The 21,696-nt window shown below is 41.5% G+C and overlaps 1 protein-coding gene across 6 annotated transcripts in view; it reads right to left on the reverse strand.

Moving 5' to 3' along the window:
• LOC142599167 (kinesin-like protein KIF2A) overlaps positions 1-21,696 on the reverse strand; it is a 96,881-nt gene that overhangs the window by 34,826 nt on the left and 40,359 nt on the right. For all 6 annotated transcript variants that reach the window (XM_075738938.1, XM_075738941.1, XM_075738937.1 and 3 more), the window contains exons 7-15: positions 20,958-21,053; positions 17,938-17,992; positions 13,017-13,179; positions 5,578-5,668; positions 5,356-5,419; positions 4,844-4,935; positions 4,468-4,610; positions 3,639-3,843; positions 327-437 (exon numbers count right to left, since the gene is read on the reverse strand). In XM_075738938.1, the coding sequence (XP_075595053.1) occupies positions 327-437; positions 3,639-3,843; positions 4,468-4,610; positions 4,844-4,935; positions 5,356-5,419; positions 5,578-5,668; positions 13,017-13,179; positions 17,938-17,992; positions 20,958-21,053 (1,020 nt within the window). The remainder of the gene's footprint in view (positions 1-326; positions 438-3,638; positions 3,844-4,467; positions 4,611-4,843; positions 4,936-5,355; positions 5,420-5,577; positions 5,669-13,016; positions 13,180-17,937; positions 17,993-20,957; positions 21,054-21,696) is intronic.

Consider the following 21,696-nt stretch of genomic DNA (forward strand, 5'->3'; position numbering starts at 1 on the left):
TGATTCAACAAACAATACTCTCATATAATTAAGACATTATTATAAACAAACAAAAAAGCCCTCAAGCTAGAAGCGCTTCTAGTTAGGTTCCTAGCTAGAAAACAAGAACAAGGAATAAGAAAGGCCAATATAAAGTGAGAAGGGAGCAAGTTATCTGAAATGTCTCTCCTGAAAGACTCACTCCAAATATCATGTTGGTTAATGTACAAACTTAAGTGTAACACATTGCCAGTACCAAGTGACCAGTTCTAAACATAACTTCCTAAATTCCCACCTTCTTTTCTCTTTGTAATTGTTAAAACATACAGTTAACTAAACAAACTTACCATACAGGTACGGGAGTTTTCTCCTATGAATGAATCTCTTAGCACCTGAGTAAGTTTACTTGCTCTGAATGGTGTATGAGGTTTGTTTCGGCCTAAGGCTCTAATGCATTCCTGAAAGAACAAACAAACAGGTTTATATTTATTCGATCCATGTTAATGAAAAACACATAATACAAATTAAATTCAAAATCAGAAAATATATGCCTTAGTTATGCTACTGTCCTCTAAGACATTAAAAATTATCATTAAAATTTACTATTAAAGCTTGATTTCAAGAAGTGTTAGACTTTTACCTCTCATTAAATTCAGCAGAAAGGTAGGAACTTAAAAATGACTTAGGAGCCTAAAAACTTTCTGAATTTCATCCAAAATGTTTACCTATATTGTATCCAACAACAAATAATCGGTGCTGATGATAAATCTCCAGACTAACACTTATTTCTGATTATGAGCTGCAAAAGTCTGAATGAGCTACAGCCTCTGCCAGCAGAAGAAGCGTGGACAGTGACTCAAATTGACACTATCAGTTAAAAGCAGTAGCTTTGATTCTGGTTCTACTACTGACTTTCTTTACAGAAAACAGTGGTGCTCAAATTTTCTGAAAGCTTCCACAGGTCACAAACCTAGTAAGCACAGCTCTGTATTGATGTACTGGGATAAAAATAAGCACAATGATTTTTGGGTTTAGATACTTTATCTAAAACCGCAGTGCCGGTGCAGAGAGTTGTAAACCTAAGCAAAGCTAACCAACAACAGAGATATAAGAATTAAATCTGGCCAGGGATGTTAAGGAAAACAAGAAAAGTTTCTATAGGTATGTCAATGATAAAAGGAGGATGAGGGAAAACATGGGTCCCCTCCAGAATGAAATGGGCAGCCTGGTTACCCAGGATATGGAGAAGGATGAGGTACTCAACGACTTCTTTGCCTCAGTCTTCATGGGGAAGTGCTCAAGCCACACTGCCCAGGTCACAGAAGGCAAAGGCAGGGACTGGGAGAATGAACTGCCCACTGTAGGAGAAGATCAGGTTCGAGAATATCTAAGGAACCTGAAGGTGCACAAGTCCATGGGACCTGATGAGTTGCATCCGCAGGTCTTGAGGGAACTGGCGGATGAAGTGGCCAGGCCACTCTCCATCATATTTGAGAAGTCCTGGCAGTCCAGTGAAGTTCCCACTGACTGGAAGAGGGGAAACAGCCCCCATTTTTAAGAAGGGAAAAAAGGAAGACCCAGGGAACTACAGGCCAGTCAGTCTCACCTCCGTGCCTGGCAAGATTATGGAGCAGACCCTCCTGGAGACTATGCTCAGGCACATGGAAGATAAGGAGGTGATTGGTGACAGCCAACATGGCTTCACTAGGGGCAAATCATGCCTGACAAACTTGCTGGCCTTTATGATGGGGTGACAGCGTCGGTGGATAAGGGAAGGGCAGCTGACGTCATCTACCTGGACTTGTGCAAGGCATTTGACACTGTCCCGCACGACATCCTTGTCTCTAAATTGGAGAGACATGGATTCGATGGATGGACCACTTGGTGGATAAGGAATTGGCTGGATGGTCGCCCTCAAAGAGTTGTGGTCAACGGCTCAATGTCCGAGCGGAGAACAGTGATGAGTGGTGTTCCTCAGGGGTCGGTACTGGGACCGGCACTGTTCAACATCTTTGTCAGCAACATGGACAGTGGGATCGAGTGCACCCTCAGCAAGTTTGCTGACGACACCAAGATGTGTGGTGTGGTCGACACGCTGGAGGGAAGGGATGCCATCCAGAGGGACCTTGACAGGCTGGAGAGGTGGGCCCGTGCAAACCGCATGAAGTTCAACAAGGCCAAGGGCAAGGTCCTGCACGTGGGTCAGCGCAATCCCAAGCACAGCTACAGGCTGGGCGAGGAATGGATTGAAAGCAGCCCTGAGGAGAAGGACTTGGGGGTATTGATTGATGAGAACCTCTACATGAGCTGGCAGTGTGCGCTTGCAGCCCAGAAAGCCAACCGTGTCCTGGGCTGCATCAAAACCAGCATGACCAGCAGGTCGAGGGAGGTGATCCTGCCCCTCTACTCTGCTCTGGTGAGACCCCACCTGGAGTACTGCATCCAGCTCTGGGGACCCCAGTACAAGAAAGACATGGAGCTGTTGGAGTGAGTCCAGAGGAGGGCCACGAAGCTGATTGGAGGGCTGGAGCACTTCTCCTATGAGGACAGGCTGAGAGAGTTGGGGTTGTTCAGCCTGGAGAAAAGAAGGCTCCGGGGAGACCTTATGGCAGCCTTCCAGTACCTGAAGGGGGCCTACAGGAAAGATGGGGAGGGACTGTTTATCAGGGAGTGTAGTGACAGGAGAAAGGGTAATGGGTTTAAGCTGAAGGAGGGTCGATTTAGATTAGATATTAGAAAGAAATTCTTCACTGTGAGGGTGGTGAGGCACTGGAACAGGTTGCCCAGAGAGGTTGTGGAGGCCCCCTCCCTGGAAGTGTTTAAGGCCAGGTTGGATGAGGCTTTGGGCAATGTGGTCTAGTGGAGGGTGTCCCTGCCCATTGCAGAGGGGGTTGGAACTGGATGATCTTTGAGGTCTCTTCCAACCCAAACCATTCTATGATTCTATGATTCTGTAAGTTCTGGGCCATTCAAAACTACTGTTTCCCCAACTGAGACCAAAAAGTTACTTTCCCTATTTAGACTGAACGTCTTTTGAGCATTATAAAAGAAACAAAAAAATAATTTGAATATTTAAATAATATTTCTTAGCTCTCTTTATTTGTTCTGGATTAATGTATCAAAATCTGTAAAGTGATTGCATCAGGCAATTTGTCATAAAGACTGTTCAAAAATGGATTCCAACTTTCAAGGGTTATTTTAATCAATTTGATAATTCTTTCTGGATATAGTGCTGTTGTGTTGTTTCTTCTTTAGTTAATTAATTAACAGTGGCAAATAAATCTGTCATAAAGGTAACTTTATTTTTTATCTTTTCTTAAAAATATATATATATTGAGATCAGTAAGAATATTTCCAGTTAGCATTTCAGACCTTGAGTACCAAAAAGTCATCTCTCCTCGCATTTTAGGTGTATATCAGAAAAATGTTCAAGTTCTACTACTGGGGATTTTGGCACAATGTTTCTGCAATGTTTCTACTTGGTAATTACAAAGTGTTGTTTCAGGCATTTAAAGGAAAAATCAATACATTATTTTACCTGTCACATCAGTAGACAATGTAGACAAGCAAAGTCTGCGAAAACACTCATTTTAATAGTCGTTGCTATTATATGTAGAAGGCTTCCACACAATCAAAGGTAATGGAAACATTTCAGTTACCTTGAGTGCTAAAAGGCTCTTGTTAATTTCTGCACCTTCCAGTCGTGTCTGCCTATCTGCACTGGAAGTATCAGCTCCTCTTTCATTGCCAGCCAAATCAATCAGAGAAAATTTACCATGCAATTTCCCTTTCCTTCTGAGAATAATCTGAAACACTGCATGGCTTCGAGATGAGTGTGCATTTGCAGATGTCTGGCCAGATGTCCTTTAACAAAAGGAAAGAAAGAAAGGAAGGACATATGAACAAGCAAAGGACCATACATGTTAAACACACTACCCTCAGAATGTTAGTTTTTTCAGGGCAGAGTCCTGTATTTACCCTAATAATTCGATGTACATAGTATAACTATACCTCTTTTTCCAATTCTTCAAACAGAAATGGAAGATTAGTAACATTTTACCTCCCTCTTAAAACCAAGAATAATCAGATCTCCAAAGATTTCAGACTATCAGAGAGCTTACATGTAAAATGCTGCCAATGGTATTTTTATCTGATCAGGCAGCAGTCTATGCACAAGGCTAATTTTAAAAACAATAAAGCTGGATCTTTAAAAAAAATAAAAATTTTATACTTAACTTCTGTCACTACATATCAAGACCTTTTAGAACTGAAGAATCTAGCAGTATTCCAGATCATAAATTAAATGAATTTAAGTCAGTTATCTGGTTATATAATGCATGCAGTTCACATCCTGTAGAAAAATCAGTCAACATTATCAAAAATACCACCGCATATTAAAAAGCCATCACTATGAAGAGACACAAAAAAAAAATCTTATTCTGATTCTTTTATTTACAATGAAAAATTGATGGAAGCTATGGGACATACCTGCAGCTGTTGCCTATTTCAATAAGCTTAAGAACATCTTCAACACAGTTGACTTCCCGTTCCTGTAATCCCACCACCTGGACTTGCTGTTTACCATCTTCTAACACTCTTAATTTTGTCTTCCTGTTCAACAAGTCAAAAACCTTGGGAGGGGGGGACAGAACAGTTAAAGAGGAGCTTTAAAAGACATTTTTGCTTCAAATCTCATATTAAAATATACAAAGCATTCCATGCACAAACATGATTGGAAGTGTAAAGAATTATTTGAAATAAAGCTTTCAGTACAAAAAGGAAAAAAATCTTTTATGTGACAAGCTCACAATCTTGTTTGTGAAAGAGAAATTCCACCTTCCTCAGAAAAAGATCAGGTACTTACCTTACCACTGTAGATCTCAAAAAATGTTGCATATACTTGAAGTTCTAACTTCTTGTAGTTTGGCTTCCTTAGCATTAAAAAGACATCTCGAGCTGTGAATATATTTCCAAAATAAAAAGAAATCTAGTTATGTATTTTCATTGAATGAAAACTCATTAATGCATAACAGTCTATTTTACAGCATCTCTCGTATTTTGCAAGTGTAACAGATGATAGTCAGTCAATCAAGTAAAAAACACTGCAGTTTAAACTGACACATTACATTGGAAGATGCAGAAGACCCCAAAATTGTAAACTCAATTAATCATTATTAATCATTCTATTTCTTACATGTTTGAAGTTATCTATATATATATTTACTGTGTAAAGACTACACACATAGGAACTATTTTTTGTTACCAAAGCTCCACTGTAATGCAAAATATGTAGACCCTTATGTTTGTATGACAGAGAGTAGAAATGTTTTGACCTCAACTAATTTGCAAAAAGCCAACAGAACAATAAAGTCTCACCTGCAAGTGCATATATTCCTTTAGAACAATCTTGGTTCTTTCCTGAAAAGTCACCACCCATAGTCTAAATTAAAAAAATAAAACAAAAAAACCAAAAAAGACCAAAAACACACTATAAAGATCACAGAACTGTAACTTACATATTTGTTACTTATTAGAATTTATCAAAGTGTACAGTATATAAAAAGAAGCGTATTGCTGACATGTAGAAGAAATACTTACATGGGTTTTTCCACTGCCTGTTTGTCCATATGCAAAACAAGTGGCCATTCCCCTTTCAAATATGGTCTCCACTAATGGTCGAGCTGTAAATCTTAAATACAAAAAACCTCAGTACTTAAGAAACTTAATTACTTTAAGATACCACACTACCACAAGGACACTATAAATTTTAAGGCCAGAAGTGACAAAACTGGTTCTGTACTTTGAGAGGCCAAAGGACATCTCCACATTAATTCCTGAACTAAAGAGGCTACCAGCTCTAACACATTAAAATAACAATTAAACAAAAGCTACAAGGTGTCTCCCATTTATTTTACAATATTATCCTCCTTCAAACCCTGAGAAAAAAATAATTCTTTTTTTTAATGATGTAACACAGCACAGCTTACTACATGGAGTTCAGAGCTCCCTAAAGAAGACAGCATTAGAAGATACGAAAATAGGAAAGTGCAGCAGATACTTAGATTTTGCCAATACAAAAATTCCACTATAGTTTTGGTTTTGGTTTTTTTTCCCCTAAATCAGCTTCCAAGGTTAAATTTAGAAGACAGGTGGCCAAAACAACATTGCACGTCTTAATACTTTGAGAACATAGTTACGCTGAGAAAAGGCTCAAGAAAACATATACCCCAGCTCATCAGAATGGAAAAATCCAGTTATCCCTTAAGTATTATTTGATGTGTCAAAAATATTCTCCAAAGTATCATTTTTCTATTTTAGAGAATTATTTTTTTACTTTAAAAAAATGTAGAGTTATTGCTCTTACTTCAGCTGCTTATTACCATAACTTCATTAAAAATTCCAAAAGCAAAGGGTAACCTTATGGAGGCTTACCTCCACTAGGTGATGGAGGTAAGATTCTCTCTGCAACAGTCTCTTTAAACTTTTTCCAGGTGTTTACACATAAAGTATGTTTAGTGACAGAAACAAGAACGATTGTTTACAGAAACACTGAGCTGTTACACCCTCCTTTCATTTCACTTTGGAACAAACACCAGATCACTTATAAAAATAATATGGGTATGATTGAGCCATTCAGGAACCAAGGGTTATGCAAAAATCTAAGTTTAACTGAATCATCAATTTTCATCAAAAATGTACCAATGATTCCTGATCAGCCTTACTCTTACTTTTTTACTTCCTCAAAACATACTTCTTTTGTCCTCAAGAGGATATTACCATATTTCAGTGTTTGTTCTTTTTACATTTAAAATATAAATTTCAAGAAACCTATCCACCTAAAAAGCATGTTCCATTATCTCTGTTTAACTGAGTTTAAAATTATTTATTTTGCCGATTTATAAAAAAGGGACTTAATTATATGTATTTTAAAATAAGGCAAAAACATATCTAGAAAAAGTTTTTTGTAAAGCATTATAGAATTTCAAATGGTACCATGCCAAAACAGTCCAACCTTCTTTCTAGTAGAACCTTTATTTGCAGTCTTGATCCTTCAAAAATATAAACTCTAGTTCTCCTTTAAAATTCAAAAGGCATACCCATTTTTTAATACTAAAGTACTAAAGAAAACTTGCAACTCAGTATTGCAGCTAATGGGTTCAAAAATACTTAAAATACAGCTTAAGCAAAATAACAATTAAAAAAAGAGTAGTACATTTCTCAAGAATGTTTTTCAGTACAGAAATAGAGTGAGTAATTTTAGCATACTGAAGAAAACAGAAGTAATTTGTTATACTTTTTTTTTCTTCCCCACTGTGACCCTGATAGTTCTGGTGAGAGCAGACGATACTTATCTTTCTCTTCAGTGTGTTATTACAGAAGGCCTTGAAGCAGATTATCCTTCATGTAATAAACATCATTGTTCCATAAGAGGGAGAAGGAAAAAGCCTGTACTGTTACATAGACTAGAGATTTACTGTTTCAGTATGAATACAAGCATCTTTCAATATTTTTCCATATTACTATTAATTTATTATGTAACTAATAAAAATTGTCCAGAAGAAACTCAGTACAAAGACATAATAACACTGTATGTCAAAACCAGCCCTCACATTTAAACACTATGCTCACAAAGACAAATAACAGGAAGGAGGGAGATTACAAGAACTGGTTGTTAAGCAGGAGGAAAACTATTGCAAGAGGCACATTTCACCAGCTACATCACTCACACACCTCTTCAGTATAACGTAAGAAAAGATGCTACCAGTAGCCAATCATTAGAGACAGAAATTTCAAGGGCACATATTTCCTGTTTAGAAGTCTTTCATAAGTGTAAACTAACAGACTAAAAAGATTTTACTTTGCTACACTTCTCTTACTTATATCAAGCATAAGACACAAGTTTTCATTTTCCAGGCCTTTTAATAATTCTTTTACTATGAATTTTCTTTTATCTACCAACAGGAAGTTAACATGTAACATCAATCAGGATACAATGCCAGTGTTCACTTCCTAGCTGTTGGATTAAAAAAGAGAATTAAGATATTTCTCTGTCACTACTCCTTAAGGCTATGGGAAGAACTTTTTAAGCATAAGGAAAATTGTCTTAATCAAATTCCTTTCTAATATCAATATTCCGCGCAAAAAACTTCACAATATTTAGACTGCTGTCCTGATTTCAACTGGGATAGAGTTAGAGACAGATTTTCTAGAGATTTTCTAGAGATAGATTTTCTGGGATAGAGAGAGATAGATTTTCTTCCTAGAAGCTGGTATACTGCTACATTTTGGATTTAGGATGAGAATAATGTTGATAACACACTAATATTTTAGTTGTTACTAAGCAGTCAAGGACTTTGCAGCTTCTCATACTAGCCTGCCAACAGGAAGGTGGGAGGCGCCCAGGAAGCTGGGAGGGGACACAGCCAGAACTGCTGACTCAAACTGCACAAAGGGATACTCCATACCATATGATGTCATGTTCAGTATATACCTGGGGGAGCTGGCCGGGGGGGGGGGCACACGGCTCAGGAACTAGCTGGCCATTGGTTCTGGGTAATAAGCAAGTGTGCTGTGCATCACTTGTTTTGTAAGTTCTCTTATCATGATCATGATCATCATTATTATTATTATTACTACTACTATATTCCTTTGCTATCCTATTAAACTGTCTTTCTCTCAAATCACAAGCTTTCCCTTTTTCTTTTCGATACTCTGGGGGAGTGAGCAAATGGCTATGTGGTAGGTTTAGCTGCCTCCCAGGTTAAATAACAACTGCATATCAAGATGCAGATCCGTCAGATCTCAATGGATGTAATCAACAAAATCGCAGCCATGTCTCCACCAACTAGCAAAAATGAAACACAAGCTTTCTTAGGTGTTGTGGGTTTATGGAGAACGGGGCCCTGAGCAACGACAAGCCTTTGAACAAATTAAACAGGAAATTGTCCATGCAGTAGCCCTTGGGCCAGTCCGGGCACAACCAGATGTAAAAAATGTGCTCTACACTGCAGCCGAGGAGAATGGCCCTACCTGGAGTCTCTGGCAGAAAGCACCAGGGGAGACTCGAGGTCGACCCCTGGGGTTTTGGAGTCGGGAATACAGAGGATCCAGGCCTGCTACACTCCAACTGAAAAGGAGATATTGGCAGCCTACGAAGGGGTTCGAGCTGCTTCAGAGGTGATTGGCACTGAAGCACAGCTCCTCCTGGCACCACAACTGCCAGTGCTGGGCTGGATGTTCAGAGAGAGGGCCTCCTCTACACACCATGCAACTGATGCTACGTGGAGTAAGTGGGTTGCACTGATCACACAGCGGGCTCACATAGGAAACCCCAGTCGCCCAGGGATCTTGGAAGTGATCACAGACTGGCCAGAAGATTTTGGAATACTGCCAGAGGAGGAGGTGAGGTGTGCTGAAGAGGCCCCACCGTATAATAAACTGCCAGAAAATGAGAAGCCATATGCCCTGTTCACTGATGGGTCCTGTCGCATTGTGGGAAAGCATCGGAGGTGGAAGGCTGCTGTATGGAGTCCTACACGGCGAGTCACAGAAGCTGCTGAAGGAGAAGGTGAATCGAGCCAGTTTGCAGAGGTGAAAGTCATCCAGCTAGCTGTAGACATTGCTGAAGGAGAAAAGTGGCCGATGCTCTACCTCTATACTGACTCATGGATGGTGGCCAATGCCCTGTGGGGGTGGTTGCAGCAATGGAAGCAGAGCAACTGGCAGCTCAGAGGCAAACCCATCCGGGCTGCCCCATTGTGGCAAGATACTGCTGCTCGGCTAGAGAACCTAATTGTAAAGGTATGTCACGTAGACGCCCACGTACCCAAGAGTCGGGCCACTGAGGAACATCAAAACAACCAGCAGGTGGATCAGGCTGCCAAGATTGAAGTGGCTCAGGTGGATTTGGACTGGCAACATAAGGGTGAATTATTTATAGCTCAGTGGGACCATGACGGTTCAGGCCATCAAGGAAGAGATGGAACATATAGATGGGCTCATGATCGAGGGGTGGACTTGACCATGGATGCCATCTCACAGCTCATCCATGCGTGTGAAATATTCGCTGCATTTAAACAAGCCAAGAGGTTAAAGCCTCTCTGGTATGCAGGACAATGGCTGAAATATAGATTGATTATATCACACTCCCACAAACCCGCCAAGGCAAGCTCTATGTACTTACAATCGTGGAAACAACCACCAGTTGGCTGGAAGTATATCCCGTGCCCCATGCCACCACCCAGAACACTATCCTGGGCCTTGAAAAGCAAGTCTTGTGGTGACATAGCACCCCAGAAAGAATTGAGTCAGACAATGGGAATCATTTCCAAAAAAACCTCATAGACACGTGGGCCAAGGAGCATGGCATTCAGTGGGTGTATCACATCCCCTGTCACGCACCAGCCTCTGGGAAAATTGAAAGATACAATGGACTGCTAAAGACTACACTGAGAGCAATGGGTGGTGGGACCTTCTAACATTGGGATAGACATTTAGCAAAGGCTCTCTGGTTAGTCAATGCTAGAGCATCTGCCAGTCTCAGTCCACAAGCTTTCCCTTTTTCTTTTCGATACTCTCCCCCATCCCACTGGTGGTGGGGGGAGTGAGCAAACAGCTGTGTGGTTGTTTTAGCTGCCTGCCAGGGTAAATAACAACTGCATTCCAAGATTATCATCTGTTTTCCTGGTTTCGGCTGAGATAGAGTTAATTTTCTTTCTAGTAGCTGGTATAGTGCTGTGTTTTGGATTTAGGATGAGAATAATGCTGATACCACACTGATGTTTTTAGTTATTGCTAGTGTATTGGGTTTGTGTGGCAAGCTTTTTGGTAGCGGGGGGGCTACAGGGGTGGCTTCTGTGAGAAGCTGCTAGAAGCTTCCCCTGTGTCTGATAGAGCCAATGCCAGCCGGCTTCAAGACGTCGCTGGCCAAGGCCGAGCCAATCAGTGCCTCTGTGATAACATATTTAAGAAGGGAAAAAAACAACTTAGAGGGAGCTTTTGCAGCCAGAGAGAGAAGTGAGAAGATGTAAGAACATCTGCAGACACCAAGGTCAGTGAAGAAGGAGGGGGAGGAGGTGCTCCAGGCGCCGGAGCAGAGATTCCCCTGCAGCCCATGGAGAAGACCATGGTGAGGCAGGCTGTCCCCCTGCAGCCCATGGAGGAAGGATGAGGGGGTGTAGAGATTCCACCTGCAGCCCGTGGAGGACCCCACGTCAGAGCAGATGGATGCGCCCAACGGAGGCTGTGACCCCATGGGAAGCCCACGCTGGAGCAAGCTCCTGGCAGGACCTGTGGACCTGTGGAGAGAGGAGCCCACACGGGAGCAGGTTTGCTGGCAGGACTTGTGACCCCATGGGGGACCCATGCTGGAGCAGTCTGCTCCTGAAGGCCTGCACCCCGTGGGAGAGACCCATGATGGAGCAGTTTGTGAAGAACTGTAGCTCGTGGGAAGGACTCACGTTGGAGAAGTTCGTGAAGGACTGTCTCCCGTGAGAGGGACCCCACACTGGAGCAGGGGAAGAATGAGAGGAGTCCTCCCCCTGAGGAGGAAGGAGTGGCAGAAACAATGTGTGATCAACTGACCATAACCCCCATTCCCCGTCCCCCTGTGCCGCTGAGGGAGGAGGAGGTTGAAGCCGGGAGTGAAGTTAAGCCTGGGAAGAAGGGAGGGGTGGGGGGAGGTGTTTTAAGATTTGATTTTATTTCTCATTCCTCTACTCTGTGTTGCTTGGTAATGAATTAGATGAATTTTCTCTCTAAGTTCAGTCTGTTTTGCTCGTGATGATAATTAGTGAGTGATCTCTCCCTGTCCTTATCTCGACCCACAAGCTTTTTGTTATACTTTTTCTCCCCTGTCTAGTGAATGAGGGGGAGTGATAGAGCGGCTCTGGTGGGCACCTGGCCTCCAGCCAGGGTCAACCCACCACAGCTAGGTAGTTGTAGTGTCTACACTAAGTCAAGGACTTTTCAATTTCTCACCCCCTGCCAGGTGCACAAGAGGCTGGGAGAGCATAGCCAGGACGGCTGACCCAGACTGGCCAAAGGGATATTCCCTACCATATAATATCATGCTCCATATATAAATGGGGAGGCTAGCCGGGAGCGGAATCGCTGCTCGGAAACAGACTGGGCATTGGGTTTGGGTTTTTTCCGCATGTGGCGAGCAGTTGCATTTGTGCATCGCTTGTGTTTAATAATTATTATTCCTATTGCTATTCCTATTCCTATTCTCTTCCTTCGTTATCCTATTAAACTGTCTTTATCTCAACCCATAAGTTTTTCTTTTCCATTCTCCTCCCCATCCCCTTTGTTGGGGAGGGGTGAGCGAGTGGCTGCATGGTGCTTAGTTACCAGCTGGGATTAAACCACAACACCTGTCACAGTGTCTAACCTTGCCTGCTACTGTATCTAATCCATTTAGCCACTTGTACAAGGTACACAGATACTTCTAAACAAGTTTTTAAAAGCGCTGCGTGCATTATTCTCTTCCAACTCTGGAAGTGAAACAGAAGAATAAAGGAGACAATGGAGATCCAAATACCTGTGTGTGTGTCTTTGTTGCTGTTTTTTATTAAATCAGAAAAATTCAGCATTTAGAGCAAGATAAATTATCTCTATGTACCTCCATGTTACATCAGCTAGATTGCTTCCAACAGCCAAACTAGCTCAGGTATCTCAGCAACAAAGCAAATATAACCTCTCTCTTTCTCTCTCTCTGTCTCTTTGTATTCTTTCCCCATCCTCTCCTGATTTGTTTGCCTCCTGAGGAGGCAATAAACGCTAGAGCCTGGAAAGGCAGGGCTTGGAGGAGGACTGAGAGCAGGACTGAGGTCAACAGAAGTGGAGATGATATGAAAAATTTGGGATAAACAGAGCTAAACTAAAAGTAAACAGGCAAAAGAATGGAGGTAACAATATACATATCTGATAACACAGAGAATAGAAGTAAAGTCCATGACCAAGGTAAGCCTATACTTATTAACATGGGAGATACATGAGAAAAAAGATTCACCAAAAAAAAAAGCATATACACATACCTGTAAACCATTTCATTAGGAGCCGTGTCATCAAAGGCATAATCAAAACGAAAAGTTTGGTTTTCTAGGTACCTTGTTAAATCCACCTTTTGTTTTGGTTCATGTACCATCACAACATCTTTACTAGGAATTGTTATTACATCAAGGTCTTTCATTAAAGTTTCTAAAAAATAAATGAAATATATATATTTAAGTAGCAACACATCACTATTTTTTACATTTTTTCATTGTTTACATTCTTATAACATCTCAGATTACACAGCTCCTCCAAGTAACAATACTGCAATGGATTTGGGCTTCTGATACTGAGATAGTAATCTGCTAAGTAAGAGATTTCATTTTGGAAGTCTAGTCATCCTACCCTACCAAGTGCTAGAAAGTAAAGAGAGGTTGTACAAAGTTGATTAGAAAGACTCAGATCATTAATTATAACACTACCATTATAGCTTCATTTTAAAATTTTGTCTTTTTCTTTTCCCTAAATCCTTAAAGTTATAGTCATACATTCACAGTTTTCAAAAAGAAGAAAAAATGTTTTCATTCTACACAGACATTTTCATTTGTGTATTCCTCCTGGAATCTAAAGTATACATCTTTAATATATATAAATAATTACTCTAAAGTAAAATCCTTTCTAAAAATTATCTTGTAAGCAGATAAAGCTGAAAATGCTAATGATGCTTCCTATCACTGGGAATGAACAAAAGCCATCTAGATGCAATTTCAGCAGTGAGTTCCCAGGTTATAATTACTACACAGCACTACAGTTTATTGCTAATTGTTGTATCAGATATGACTCAGCAAAGCAGAGAACCCAATGATCCATGATATGCACAAAAATAAAGATCCTTTCTGTGTACAGTTGGGATCACTAATATGTCCTACTTGCATTTCTATATAAAATTTCTTAAGGCATGCAGTTCAAGAATTTGATGTGGCTTTATACAATCAGATAGAAATCTTTTCATCAGTTAACATACTGATCAAACAGTACAATGGTTACCATTGCATGACATTACACACCAACAGAAATATACATTCAAGTCACTATATAATCAGTTTTTTCAACTGCACCGCAATAAAATGCAATGCAATTATTCTGCAGTAATCACAGAGAAGAAATAAGGAATAGTGGTGAAAAGATATATATAAAGGTCAATTATTTGCAGCAAAAGCTTTTTAGTTAAAGCAGTCAAAAGCTGTTTTTTCTTAAGCGATTGTTTGGAGTAAGACATTTACCTGCTCCCAGCTATTTGTTATGACAACCTGTATTCCTTGCTGATGAAATTTTGAAATAGTGTCTCTGAAACCCACTGCACAATTATATAATTTCACAATTATAAATATATGCCACTGAAATAAAATCTTAAAATGTCAATCTGAAGACCTACTTCCTGCAAAGTCAATCCACAGAATGATTGGTGCTGAGGACACCTGAAAACTTTGGTGATAATTCTGTGTTTGTGAGACTGACAGAAATTGATTTGTACACTTGATTTCTATTAAATTATTTGAACATCTTACAAAATTTCAAAATACAGAACACGAAAGGGGAAAGATAATATTTTTGATGTGTTGTTATTGCAATAATAAAGGAAAAACTATTTTTTCTCTTCAGGGGATTACACACTAATATCTTCCATTCCTTTCTACTCTCCAATTTTAAAATTGAATTTAAATATTGTTTCTTATGAACTTTCAAAATGAAAGTGCACGTTCTCAGAAGACTGTATTATGTGGGTACTAGATTATCTCTATGGTTTCTCCCCAGCATAGATTACTTCATTATTACAGCTTAGTCTTAAAAATGCAAAATAACTTTAGTGCCAACTTCATTTTTACTTAGACACTCATCTTCCTACCAACACCTGCTACACCACTTAGACACACAGAAGTCTATGAGGCAGGATGGGATCCACCCAAGGGTACTGAGGGAGCTGGCTAACTTGGGAGGTCCCAGCTGACTGGAGGTTAGCCAATGTGATGCCCATCCACAAGAAGGGCTGGAAGGAGGATCCGGGGAACTACAGGCCTGTCAGTCTGACCTCGGTGCCAGGGAAGGTTATGGAGCAGTTCATCTTGAATGCCATCACACAGCACGTACAGGACAGCCAGGTGATCAGACCCAGTCAGCATGGGTTCATGAAAGGCAGGTCCTGCTTGACTAACCCGATCTCCTTCTATGACAAGGTGACCCGCTTAGTGGATGAGGGAAAGGCTGTGGATGTTGTCTACCTGGACTTCAGTAAAGCCTTTGACACCATTTCCCATAGCATTCTCCAAGGTCATGGCTTGGACGGGCATATGCATTGCTGGGTAAAAAACTGGCTGGATGGCCAGGCCCAAAAGAGCTGTGATGAATGGAGTTAAATCCAGTTGGTAGCCAGTCACAAGTGGTGTTCCCAAGGGCTCAGTATTGGGGCCAGTTCTCTTTAATATCTTTATCAATGATCTGGACGAGGGGATCGAGTGCACCCTCAGTAAGTTTGCAGATGACACCAAGTTGGGTAGAAGTGTTGATCTGCTTGAGGGTAGGAAGGCTCTGCAGAGGGATCTGGACAGGCTGGATCGATGGGCTGAGGCCAACTGTATGAGGTTCAACAAGGCTAAGTGCCGGGTCCTGCACTTGGGTCACAACAACCCCATGCAATGCTGCAGTCTTGGGGAAGAGTGGCTGGAAAGCTGCCTGGCAGAAAAGGACCTGGGGGTATTGGTCGATAGTCAGCTGAATATAAGCCAACAGTGTGCCCAGGTGGCCAAGGCGGCCAACAGCATCCTGGCTTGTATCAGGAATAGTGTGGCCAGCAGGACTAGGGAAGTGATTGTGCCCCTGTACTCGGCTCTGGTGAGGCCGCACCTCAGATACTGTGTTCCCTTTTGGGCCCCTCACTACAAGAAGGACACTGAGGTGCTGGAGCGTGTCCAAAGAAGGGCAACAGAGCTGATGAAGGGTCTAGAGAACAGGTCTTATGAGGAGCGGCTGAGGGAACTGGGGTTGTTTAGCCTGGAGAAAAGGAGGCTGAGGGGAGACCTTATTGCTCTCTACAACTACCTGAAAGGAGGTTGTAGCGAGGTGGATGTCGGTCTCTTCTCCCAAGCAACAAGCGATAGGACAAGAGGAAACGGCGTCAAGTTGCGCCAAGGGAGGTTTAGATTGGATATTAGGAAAAAGTTTCCTTACCAAAAGGGTTGTCAATCATTGGAACAGGCTGCCTAGGGAAGTGGCTGAGTCACCATCCCTGGAGGTATTTAAAACACGCGTAGATGTAGTGCTTAGGGACATGGTTTAGTGGTGGACTTGACAGTGCTAGGTTAACGGTTGGACTTGATCTTAAAGGTCTTTTCCAACCAAAACAATTCTATGATTCTACCTCAGAACTATTTTTCTTAATAGCTCCAAACCACTAATACTGAAGATATGCAACTTGCACAGAATCAAATCCTACTTCTGAATACCAACTCATGCCTCATGACAACTTGCTGTCATTTACTGTAATTTCACTTTGTCCACCTTCAGTGCAGGTAGGAGGTAACATTCCCCCCAAATGTATCACATTTCTAAGTCATATTTTATTAAAGATAACCTCCAATGCTAAAACAGAAATTGAACTGCTACCAGACTTGTATATTGAATGCCCTTATTACTTAGGTTGTGCAAAATAGTTTCAATTAACCAATTTTTGAGATTATGCATTCCTTTCAGATCAATAAAAGAAATAATACAGGGAATAAGAAAACAGTAAAAGTAAAAATAAAGATAAAAAAAGGTAAAAGTGAAGCAGCAACACGGAGGGAAATATTAAGACAAAAGGAAACTAACTATATACTGACATTAGCATATGTTTTCCCTTTCTCATACAATTCTCCCATTTTCCTCTGGATATGCTCCAGATAATCCTCAGTGTGTAGTTCTGACAGTACAAAAAATAATAAATGCATCCCATGTTGTTTCAGAGTCAGAGTGATGTTCTTTGAGTCCTTTAGCTAAACAAAATATAACAAAAAGAGAAGGAAAGAAACATCTTTCAATATGAAAGTCAGCTTACTTTAGTGCTGGATTCAGACAGGCTGCAATCCAGAAGCATTTGCGGTTCTTAAATTCCTGCTGAAAGCAAAGAACTTCATAGAAAGACTGGGATTTAGCTGGAGTTGAAAACCTAAATGTTTTGGGGTTTTTTTGGATTATGGACTCCAGTCTGATCAGCAGGCAGTAAGAAAAAAAGTTGTAATACTAATCGTACATAAAAAGAAGTCACTAGGGAGTGATTCCAGTACCTAAAAATAGTTCTTTAGTGCTATTTCATATGCCCTAGGGTATCCTGCCCAGCCCTGAGCAGCAACTCCAGGAGATACAAGTCTCCAGTTTGTCTGTAACCCGCTAGCCCTGCGAGGATGTCTTGGACACCCTTGGGCACCTTATGTGTCAGAAGACACCAACATTCAGGCACCTGAATTGCTCCCTTGATGTCCGATTCAAGACCACTTGAAAGTATAAATATACATGTATAAAAAAAAAAAAGTGCAGAAAAGTTTTCATTGGGCAGCTCACTGATCAGGAGATCACTTAAAGGATAGTTTAAAAGAATGGTGATCCTAACACAGTGCAAGAATACTGAAGAAATTACAGTAGAATTAATTCCCAGATCAACTAAATACATCCTAGATGACCTTGGGAAAAAATTACAGTCTCTCTGTGCCTCAGCTCCCAGTCCATAAAATGGTGACAGTTAAACTACTTTTCTCCCTGTCTTTATCCGGGTTATGATACGTCTATGAATTTTCTGGGTCCCTCACACATGTTGTCTAGTATAACAGAGTTTCACCTTTGATCAGTATTTCTAGATCTCATTAATACAAATAATATTACTATCAGAAGCAGCTTTTCAGAGAAAAAATTCTGCAAAATCTTAAATGGCCATACCTTTTTTATTGAGTGGTCGTTTTCGTACACAAACACATATCCTGTGCTCATCAATCTACAAAGGAAACAATATTTCAGTGAACTATATCCCAACTCCAGTTATACGATATTTTACTTCTATTCCTGAATTAATTAACCAATCATTTAAACAAAGAGAAATTTCCAAGACAGTGAGTCATCTGAACATGTAAAAGCCCCTTGTGTTTGCACAATAACAAAGAACCCAAAAGGGAGAACCATACATTAATAAAACTCCCTGCAGACAGTGATCTGATCCTGCAGAGTACCAGGTACATCTTGGAACATTGCAAGCAAATCCAGCTGTAACAGGGTAGATATGCTATTGACAGAAATCATCACAATCTCTTTGATCATGCCCTGGTAGAATTCTCAATCTTGAGGGGTACAGGATGGGTAAAAAGTAGAGTCAGGACCCTAAACCTCAGAAAGGCAAACTTTTGGCTGTTTAGGGCACTAGTGCGTGGGATCCTTTGGGAAACTGCCCTCAGAGGTAAAGGAGCAAACAAGAGCTGGGAGATATTTAAAACACATTTTTCTTAGGGTACAAAAGCTCTCAATCCCGACGTACAAGACGACGGGCAGGGGATGCAGGAGGCCAACTTGGCTAAGTCAACACCTCTTAGCCAAACTAAAACACAAAACCAAAATGCATAGGCAGTGGAGGCAGGGATATACATCCTGGGGAGATTATAGGGATATGGCCCGGGAGTGCAGGGAGGGGATCAGGAAAGCCAAGGCACAGCTGGAGCTGAACATGGCTAGAGACATGAAAAATAACAAGAAGGGTTTTTTTCAGGAAAACAGGACAACAAAGGAAGATGAAAGAAACTATACTCCCCCAATGAGCAGAAGGGGAGACCTGGCTATAACTGACATGGAGAACGCTGGGGTACTCAACAACTTTTTTTGCCTCGATCTTCACCGGCAAGTGTTCTAGCCACGTCACCCAACTCACATAATCCAAAGTCAGGGACTGGGAGAATGAAGAACTGCCCACTGTAGGAGAAGATCAGGTTTGAGACCATCTAAGGAACCTGAAGGTGCACAACTCCATGGGACCTGATGAGATGCATCCGGAGTTCCTTAGGGAACTGGCGGATGAAGTGGCCAGGCCACTCGCCATCATCTTTGAGAAGTCCGGGCAGTCCAGCGAAGTTCCCACCAATTGGAAAAGGGGAAATATAACCCCCATTTTTAAGAAGGGAAAAAAGGAAGACCCAGGGAACTACAGGCCAGTCAGTCTCACCTCCGTGCCTGGCAAGATCATGGAGCAGACCCTCCTGGAGACTATGCTCAGGCACATGGAAAATAAGGAGGTGATTGGTGACAGCCAACACGGCTTCACTAAGGGCAAATCGTGCCTGACAAACTTCCTGGCCTTCTGTGATGGGGTTACAGCGTTGGTGGATAAGGGAAGGGCAACTGACATCATCTACCTGGACTTGTGCAAGGCATTTGACACTGTCCCGCACGACATCCTTGTCTCTAAATTGGAGAGACACGGATTCGACGGATGGACCACTCGGTGGATAAGGAATTGGCTGGATGGTCGCACTCAAAGAGTTGTGGTCAACGGCTCAATGTCCAAGTGGAGACCAGTGACAAGGGGCGTTCCTCAGGGATCAGTACTGGGACCGGCACTGTTCAACATCTTTGTCGGCGACATGGACAGTGGGATCGAGTGCACCCTCAGCAAGTTTGCTGACGACACCAAGCTGTGTGGTGTGGTCGACACGCTGGAGGGAAGGGATGCCATCCAGAGGGACCTTGACAGGCTGGAGAGGTGGGCCCGTGTGAACCTCATGAAGTTCAACAAGGCCAAGTGCAAGGTCCTGCACGTGGGTCGGGGCAATCCCAAGCACAGCTACAGGCTGGGCGAGGAATGGATTGAGAGCAGCCCTGAGGAGAAGGACTTGGGGGTATTGATTGATGAGAAGCTCAACATGAGCCGGCAGTGTGCACTTGCAGCCCAGAAAGCCAACCATGTCCTGGGCTGCATCAAAAGAGGCGTGACCAGCAGGTCGAGGGAGGTGATTCTGCCCCTCTACTCCACTCTTGTGAGACCCCACCTGGAGTACTGCATCCAGCTCTGGAGGCCCCAACATAAGAAGGACATGGAGCTGTTGGAGCGAGTCCAGAGGAAGGCCACAGAGCTGATCAGAGGGCTGGAGCACCTCTCCCATGAGGACAGGCAGAGAGAGTTGGGATTGTTCAGCCTGGAGAAGAGAAGGCTCTGGGGAGACCTTATGGCAGCCTTCCAGTACCTAAAGGGGGTCTACAAGAAAGCTGGAGAGGGACTTTTTACAAGGGCATGTAGTGACAGGACAAGGGGTAATGGTTTTAAACTAAAAGAGGGTAGATTTACATTACATATTAGGGAGAAATTCTTTACTGTGAGGATGGTGAGACACTGGAACAGATTGCGCAGAGAGGTTTTAGATGCCCCATCCCTGGAAGTGTTCAAGGCCAGGTTGGACGTGGCTTTGAGCAACCTAATCTAGTGGAAGGTATCCCTGCCCATGACAGGGGGGTTGGAACTAGATGATCTTAAAGCTCTTTTCCAGTCCAATCCATTCTATGATTTTATGATATCCACAGAGATCTGATAATCTTCATCGTTTAAGGATTCTGCTCCTCTGACTTCTCTGCAAATCAAAGGCCATCATCACCTTCAAAGATCAAGTATTAATGTTTATACTCAGTGGGGTTTTTCAGAGAAGCTTAATGGTTTTGTGTGCACATCCCTTAGCATCCCAGGAAAATCTACAATATAGAGGCTGACTGACTACTTAGAACATGTTGGTGTTGTTTTATGGTCAAAAGATATTTAAATGACATAAAATGACTGAAATAAACCCATGTTATAAAGAATACTAATATATATTAAATTACTTATTTTTGATGTTTACAGATAGAAGTATATTCATACATTGAAAAAACTGGAAACACAGAGCAAAATTCAGAAGGATAAAAAATTTCCACATCAGTAGGGTACTTACAGGATCTGCAGTTGTCAGTGGTCTATAATCCAAACTTCCCCTGAAATCTCTTATCATACACATAATTTCATAATTTGGGTTTGTAGCATCAACATCCTAGGGAAGTAAGCAACAGAATTTCTAATATACTTTTTTTTTCCTGGAAGGAACTAATTACAATATCTTCTAAAATTACTTGTAAAAAAATACACATTAACTGAAATGTTATTTTTTCTCCAAAATGCCTCGACTGCAAGTTTAATGCCTCGACTGCATGTTTAATGCCTTTTTCCATTGTGATGTAGCTAATTTACTGGTCGTAAAGCAAAACAATTATATGCCTTCTATTTCATATTTTTGGTTGGCATGTTAATAGAAAATACTTTTTAATTGAGGACTCATTAAAAGTCTACTCAAGAAAGAAATGAATCCTGCCTTTTGCCAGAATCTTCACATTAAAGAAACACAGCTGAACAACTGCACAATAGAGAGCATATACAGTCAACGCTTCTTAATCTGAGATAAGGCGGTCCAATGACAGACAAATGGAGACACTCTATTATACCAGTACAAAACACACTGCAGAGCATAGTGCAGATGCCCCAGCTACTCTAAACACAACCCTGCTGGATCCAAGTTGGTTAAAGGAGGTTGATCCTACTTGCCAGTCCTGAGTTAACTCCTACAGTTACTTGGATGCATTGGAAACTCTTCTAACACTCCTAGACCCCCCAAAAAGCTGAAGCCATCTCAATGATAC

The sequence above is a fragment of the Balearica regulorum genome, chromosome W, assembly GCF_011004875.1.
Source record: "Balearica regulorum gibbericeps isolate bBalReg1 chromosome W, bBalReg1.pri, whole genome shotgun sequence".
NCBI lineage: Eukaryota > Metazoa > Chordata > Aves > Gruiformes > Gruidae > Balearica > Balearica regulorum.